The 7500-nt window shown below is 48.6% G+C and overlaps 1 protein-coding gene across 1 annotated transcript in view; it reads right to left on the reverse strand.

Annotated features, from left to right (window-relative positions):
• The window catches only part of dipk1c (divergent protein kinase domain 1C), a gene marked incomplete at its 3' end in the record, with an annotated part of 30739 nt that overhangs the window by 22678 nt on the left and 561 nt on the right, over nucleotides 1-7500 (reverse strand). The window contains exons 1-2 of the mRNA XM_083935701.1: nucleotides 7437-7500; nucleotides 2767-4143 (exon numbers count right to left, since the gene is read on the reverse strand). The exon at nucleotides 7437-7500 is cut by the window's right edge and continues 561 nt beyond it. Of these exons, the coding sequence (XP_083791827.1) occupies nucleotides 2767-3000 (234 nt within the window). The 5' untranslated portion in view covers nucleotides 3001-4143; nucleotides 7437-7500. The remainder of the gene's footprint in view (nucleotides 1-2766; nucleotides 4144-7436) is intronic.

The following is a 7500-nucleotide window of genomic DNA, read 5'->3' on the forward strand; positions in this document are numbered from 1 at the left end:
TTTTCGTATAAATGTTAAAAAGTGTCAAAGTTCAGAGGTTGATAAAAGTTTTTGTGTCTCGTCTTTTGTGTGTTGGACTCACTGACGGACGGGACCGTGCCGCGGGCATCAGCGGCACGTTAGAGCCCCGACAGTGTGTGTGTGTGAGAGTGTGTGAGTGTGTGTGTGTGAGAGTGTGTGTGTGTGTGTGAGTGTGTGTGTGTGTGTGTGTGTGTATGTGTGTGTGAGAGGCAGAGCAGAGATGCTGCAGATAGAAACCCTGTGTGTGTGTGTGTGTGTGTGTGTGTGTGTGTGTGTGTGTGTGTGTGTGTGTGTGTGTGTGTGTGTGTGTGTGTGTGTGTGTGTGTGTGTGTGTGTGTGTGTGTGTGTGTGTGTCTGTGGTTCGTCGTCGTAAAGCAGCGCTAAGAACCGAGCAGGGCCGTAAAAACACGCAGCCTCAGACCAAACACAGGCAGGAGAATGCCACAGACGTGCAGGGGCAGGGCTCCGACACGCTCAGCACACACACACACACACTCCACCATGAACCAGAAACACACACACACACTCCACCATGAACCAGAAACACACACACACACACTACCATGAACCAGAAACACACACACACACTCCACCATGAACCAGAAACACACACACACACTCCACCATGAACCAGAAACACACACACACACTCCACCATGAACCAGAAACACACACACACACTCCACCATGAACCAGAAACACACACACTCTGACCTGGAGCGTCTCACACACACACACACACAGTTTATCACCGTAAACTTAGACTCAGTGATGTTCGATGGAACTAAAGTGACACTAAGAAGAAACTGTGTGTGTGTGTGTGTGTGTGTGTCTGTGTGTGTGTGTGTGTGTGTGTGTGTGTGTGTGTCTGTGTGTGTCTCTGTGTGTGTGTGTGTGTCTGTGTGTGTGTGTGTCTCTGTGTGTGTGTGTGTGTGTGTGTGTGTGTGTGTGTGTGTGTGTGTCTGTGTGTGTGTGTGTGTGTGTGTGTTATTCACTGCTTTGATGGAAGTTTAGAGACGTGTTGACGCAACATCAACACTTTCTGACTATTATGGACTATTGTGTGTTTTAGTCCTTTTAATTTAATATTTGTCATTTAACTTCCATTATTAGTCATTTTGCATCTATTTTTAGTCATTTTGCATCTTTTTGTGGTGGTTTTGCATCTTTTTTTAGTCATTTTGCATCTTTTTGTGCTGGTTTTGCATCTATTTTTACTCATTTTGCATCTTTTTGTGGTGATTTTGCATCTGTTTTCACTCATTTTGCATCTTTTTGTGGTGGTTTTGCATCTGTTTTCAGTCATTTTGCATCCCTTTCTAGTCTTACGAGTGTACCCGCTCGTCTTCCCTCCTTCTCTCTCTGTTTTAATCTTAATCTCTAAATCTTTTAACGTCTAAACTTTAAATTTGTAAAGAAACGTTTTAGGCTGAAGAGCCTCTCGTCCGTCTGAAGATGATTTATCACTTTTGTGAGACGGAGCTCAACCTTTCACTCAGCGTGTCGGCGTTTAGGGATCGAACACGCTGACGCTTTAATCCTCAGTGTCAAAGAGCGGCTGAAAGCCTGAGGACGGAGGGACGAGCCCACAGGAAGTGAAGGAGCGGTTCAGGCGCCTGCAACACCTGAACCGCTTCAGGCCTGAGCGCCGGGGGTGCAGTGATCCGCTGATTACCCGTCAGTCCGCAGCAGCAGAGAGACGCAGGTCTGAGTCCTGCGTCTGGAGCCGGACGAGCTTCAGGAAACACAGGACGTCCCGCTGGGCCTCGTGTCGCCTGAGCCGCTCTCTAACCCCCGAGACGGTGGGAGCCAAAGTGCAGCGTTAGTGCAGCAAACACGCACTTTGTTTGTTTATTTGAGATTTCATCAGTTTCCTCTTTGGGGTTCAGAGCGGTTCAGTAATCAGACGAGGGTCTCTGCGGGACTCAACGGTTGCTGTGGCAACAACAAACGGTGTTTTCATGAAGCCGTTTCTCAACACGACACTTTAATGTGCCCCGGAGGACCTCAGACCTGACAATGATTTTCATTTTGAGTCTAGTTTGAGTCATTTTGCATCTATTTTGAGTAATTTTGCATCTATTTTGAGTAATTTTGCATCTATTTTGAGTCATTTTGCATCTAGTTTGAGTCATTTTGCATCTATTTTGAGTCATTTTGCATCTATTTTGAGTAATTTTGCATCCATTTTGAGTCATTTTGCATCTATTTTGAGTCATTTTGCATCCATTTTGAGTCATTTTGCATCTATTTTGAGTTATTTTGCATCTATTTTGAGTCATTTTGCATCTATTTTGAGTTATTTTGCATCTATTTTGAGTCATTTTGCATCTCTTTGTGATCATTTTCCTTTGTTTTTTTGTCATATTGCATCATTTCTAGTTTTCCTCTTCACTAAACAAAGCCGTTCACGTCGTCCTGGTTCCTTTGTTGTCTTGGGGAAGATTCTCTTCACAAACTCCTTTTACGCTTTTTGAAACGTAAACACAGCCTCCAGACGTGAAAAGCTCATTTTAGAGACAATGAACCACCGACGCATTTCTCTTTACGGACACGAAGAAGCTTCAGACTTCAAACAGGAAACACAGACGAGGGAACAGGAAGTACAGAGACGCTGCTCACTCACTCCTGCAGGACTTGACTTCAGAGTCTCCTCTGATTTAACGAGTGCTGCTCGTTGTTTGATCCCCTGTCCTGCTCAGTCACAATCCTCCTTTAACTCTAGTAAAGCAAACGCAGACTCACCAGCCTCTGCAGGATCCTCTTGCTCTTGTCGTCGGTGCAGTAGTCGGACAGGATGCTCCTGTGGACCAGAACCAGACCGTTCAGGAACAACCAGGAGCCGAACCACAGCAGAGCGAACACCAGGGTCCCCCGACGGGACCACAGCCTGAGGCCCAGCCACCGGAGCAGGCAGAGCCCACCGCCGCCGCCGCCGCCACGCCCCCCTCCTCCTGACACCAGCCCTCCGGGGAGCATGTCTGCACTGAAGCTTCAGAACCACACACGGAGGCTGCAGAGCTCTAGATTCTGCACAAGTTTGGTGTCGAAATCAAGAAAATGTTCCAGAAACGTCTCCAAACGAAATCCTCCTGAGCTCAAAGGTTCAAACTCTCGTCGTTATTAGTTTGATGTGTGTTTATGATTTAGAGTTCTTCAAAATAAGGGATTGAGTCGTCAGCATACGGTGCTATTCAGACTCTGTGGCGTCGCGTCTCCCATGGTGCAGTGCGGTCGGCTCAGGTGGAGCAGCGGTAATGTGACACGCGACACTTTGGGTTCAGTCGTGAGAAACATCCGCAGCGTCGCCGCCTCACGGGCGCTTCCTCCTGCACGGGTTCAACTCCGGGGAAGAGTCAAAAGGACGGACGATGGACGCCGAACGCGTCCTCGAAGAGTTCAGGACGACACTCGACGACAGAGGACGGTCCACAATCATCCAATCAGAGCGAGGCGTTCGACCTGCGGCTCCTCCCCCACAGGAAACATCGTTTGATCGTGTTTTATTTTTCCTCACAGCGAGTCAACGAACGCTCGACTTCAGACACAAACACACTGCTTCTTCAGGAGTCACACACACACACTCTCATGCAAACACACACACACTCTCTCTCATGCACATTGACACACTCTCTGCAGCAAACACACACACACTCTCTGCAGCGAACACACTGTTTCTTCAGGAGTCACACACACACTCTCTCATGCAAAGTGACACACACTCGTGCACATTGACACACACACTCTCATGCACATTGACACACACACTCTCGTGCACATTGACACACGCTCTGCAGCAAACACACACACTCTTAGATCCTCTTCTCACACGAAAACGTCCCTGAAATCTTTGACAAACTCCGGAGCAGAAAGTCAGATTTGCTTTTGATATTTCCTTTAACGAGCGCCCAAAGTTCCTCTGATGCCAGAAAAACAGAGAAACTCTGCTGGTGTCGACGAGTTTGTGTGTGAGGAGACGGAGAAGAGGCGTGGACGTGGGACAGAGATCTGTGAGGAGGAGCAGAGAGAGCCGGCGTGGACGTGGGACAGGAGGAGCAGAGAGCCGGCGTGGACGTGGGACAGGAGGAGCAGAGAGAGCCGGCGTGGACGTGGGACTCAGATCTGTGAGGAGGAGCAGAGAGAGAAGAGAGAGAATCATGAAAAACTCGTATTTATCAAACGAGTTCGTCCCAAAAGAGAAGAACACGATTAAAAACCAGAGAAACTTTGACCATCAAAGGTTTTCCTTTCATTAAGTTTCCAAAAAATCTCTGATGTAAAAGTTTAAACATCGACGGAGCGTCAGAAACTCTGGAACCATGTTCACAGCCTTTAAATCCTCCCCTGCAGAAACCCGTGAGACGAGGTCGGCTCTGGAGTTTCTGACGCCTCGGCTGCAGAAACACGGTCGGCTCTGGAGTTTCTGACGCCTCGGCTGCAGAAACCCGTGAGACTAGGTCGGCTCTGGAGTTTCTGACGCCTCGGCTGCAGAAACACGGTCGGCTCTGGAGTTTCTGACGCCTCGGCTGCAGAAACACGAGGTCGACTCTGGAGTTTCTGACGCCTCGGCTGCAGAAACACGAGGTCGGCTCTGGAGTTTCTGACGCCTCGGCTGCAGAAACACGAGGTCGGCTCTGGAGTTTCTGACGCCTCGGCTGCAGAAACACGATCAGCTCTGGAGTTTCTGACGCCTCGGCTGCAGAAACACACGGTCGGCTCTGGAGTTTCTGACGCCTCGGCTGCAGAAACGTCGTCGGCTCTGGAGTTTCTGACGCCTCGGCTGCAGAAACACGGTCGGCTCTGGAGTTTCTGACGCCTCGGCTGCAGAAACACGATCAGCTCTGGAGTTTCTGACGCCTCGGCTGCAGAAACACGGTCGGCTCTGGAGTTTCTGACGCCTCGGCTGCAGAAACGAGGTCGGCTCTGGAGTTTCTGACGCCTCGGCTGCAGAAACACGATCATCTCTGGAGTTTCTGACGCCTCGGCTGCAGAAACACGAGGTCGGCTCTGGAGTTTCTGACGCCTCGGCTGCAGAAACACGATCAGCTCTGGAGTTTCTGACGCCTCGGCTGCAGAAACACGAGGTCGGCTCTGGAGTTTCTGACGCCTCGGCTGCAGAAACACGAGGTCGGCTCTGGAGTTTCTGACGCCTCGGCTGCAGAAACACGATCATCTCTGGAGTTTCTGACGCCTCGGCTGCAGAAACACGATCAGCTCTGGAGTTTCTGACGCCTCGGCTGCAGAAACACGAGGTCGGCTCTGGAGTTTCTGACGCCTCGGCTGCAGAAACACGATCATCTCTGGAGTTTCTGACGCCTCGGCTGCAGAAACACGATCAGCTCTGGAGTTTCTGACGCCTCGGCTGCAGAAACGAGGTCGGCTCTGGAGTTTCTGACGCCTCGGCTGCAGAAACACGGTGTTTCTGTGGAAACGTTGAATCAAACTCTGCTCAGCGAAGAGTTCAGGAGACGAGAGATGTTAAAGATAAAGATCTCGAGTGATTACGGCTTTAAAAAAAAGGGAAACTACAAGAATTTAAGTCGATAATGAAATTGAAATGTTGAAAAATAAAGTAAATATAATGAGAATTAAGTCAAAATATTAAAAATAAAGTAAAAATGATCAAAAAACAAAATTAAAAAGCTGAGATTAAAATTGAACTCTTGTAAATTGAGTTAAATGTTTCAAAATAAAGTCAAAATATTTAAATATAAAGTCAAAATGTTTCAAAATAAAGTCAAAATATTTCAATATAAAGTCAAAATGTTTCAAAATAAAGTCCAAATGTTTCAAAATAAAGTGTAAATATAGAAAATAAAGTCATCAAACTCGTGCAGAGTTCAGGAGACGTTACAGAAAACCCTCTCGAGTGATTGTGGATTTAAAAGACGGGAAACTACGGAGCCGAGGGAGTGGGGAAATATTCAAAAACGTTTCGCGGGATTCAAGTTAGGGTTTGTAACGCTCTCAACTTTTGTGTCTCCACGCAGATTTAGAGTTGTTGAGGTGCAGCGTCTGTCCTGCGTCTCTTGAAATGTCGCAGCGAGAGTCAGGGGAGTTACGGCAAAGACGACGCAAGGTCACGTTTCGCGGGATTCTGCAGAAACCGAAGATTCAAAAGGTCAAACTTCTGCTCTCACTTTAAGACAGTTTGTAACGCTCTTGACTTTTGTGTCTCCCTGTAGATTTCCAGTCGCTGAGGTGCCATGGTGACCGTCCTGCGTCTCTTAAAGTGTCGCGGCGAGAGTCTGAGGAGTTACGGCAAAGTCAACGCAGGTCACGATTCACGGGAGGCTGCAGAGACCAAAGGGTGAAACTTCTGCTCTCACTTTAAGACAGTTTGTATCACTGTCGACCTGATCTGTGACCTCACCTCTTACCTGATCTTATACGTATCTCCCCGCAGACTGAGGTGCAGCGGCGGCCGTCCTGCGTCTCCGGAAACGTTGCGGCGAGAGTCTGGAGAGTTAGGGCTAACTTGACGCAAGGTCACGTTTCGTGGGATTCTGCAGAAACTGAAGATCCAAAAGGGTCAAACTTCTGCTCTCACTTTTCTTTTGTATCGCCCTCAACTTTTGTATCTCCTTGCAGATTTTGAGTCCTGCATCTCTTAAAATGTTGCGGCGAGAGTCCGGGGAGTTGCGGCAAAGTCAACGCAGGTCACGATTCGCGGGAGGCTGCAGAGAGGAAGGGTTTGAACTTCTGCTCTCACTTTAAGGTCGTTTGTATCACTGTTGACCTGATCTTAACTTACCTCTTACCTTATCTTATACGTATCTCCCCGCAGACTGAGGTGCAGCGGCCGTCCTGCGTCTCTGGAAGTGTCTTAAAAACTCGTCCCAACAAGCGGGTCACGTTTCCCGGGTTTCTAACGGGTCAAACTTCTGCTCTCTCTTTTGTATCGCTTGTATCAACCTTTATATCTCCCCGTAGATTTGTCACGGCGAGAGTCTGAGGAGTTGCAGAGAAACTGACGATGCAAACGGGTGAAACTTCTGCTCTCACTTTAAGACAGTTTGTATCTCTCCGTAGATTTTGAGTCGAGGTGCCGCAGCGACCGTCCTGCGTCTCTTAAACCATGAAAAAACTCGTCCAAACGCGCAGGTCAAGTTTCGCGGGATTCTGCAGAAACCGAAGATTCAAACGGGTCAAACTTCTGCTCTCACTTTTCTTTTGTATCGCTGTCGACTTTTGTATCTCCCCGTAGATTTCCAGTCGTTGAGGTGCAGCAGCGACCGTCCTGCATCTCTTGAAACATCGCGGCGAGAGTCTGTAGAGTTACGGCAAAGTCCTCACGGGGTCATGTTTCACGGGAGGCTGCGGAGACCGAAGGGTTGAACTTCTGCTCTCACTCTAAGACAGTTTGTATCACTGTCGACCTGATCTGTTACCTGATCTGTGACCTCACCTCTTACCTTATCTTGGATCTGCGTATCTCCCCGCAGACTGAGGAGCAGCGACGGACGTCCTGCGTCTCTT

The sequence above is a fragment of the Echiichthys vipera genome (genome assembly GCF_963691815.1).
Source record: "Echiichthys vipera genome assembly, chromosome: 21".
NCBI classification, from domain to species: Eukaryota; Metazoa; Chordata; class Actinopteri; order Perciformes; family Trachinidae; genus Echiichthys; species Echiichthys vipera.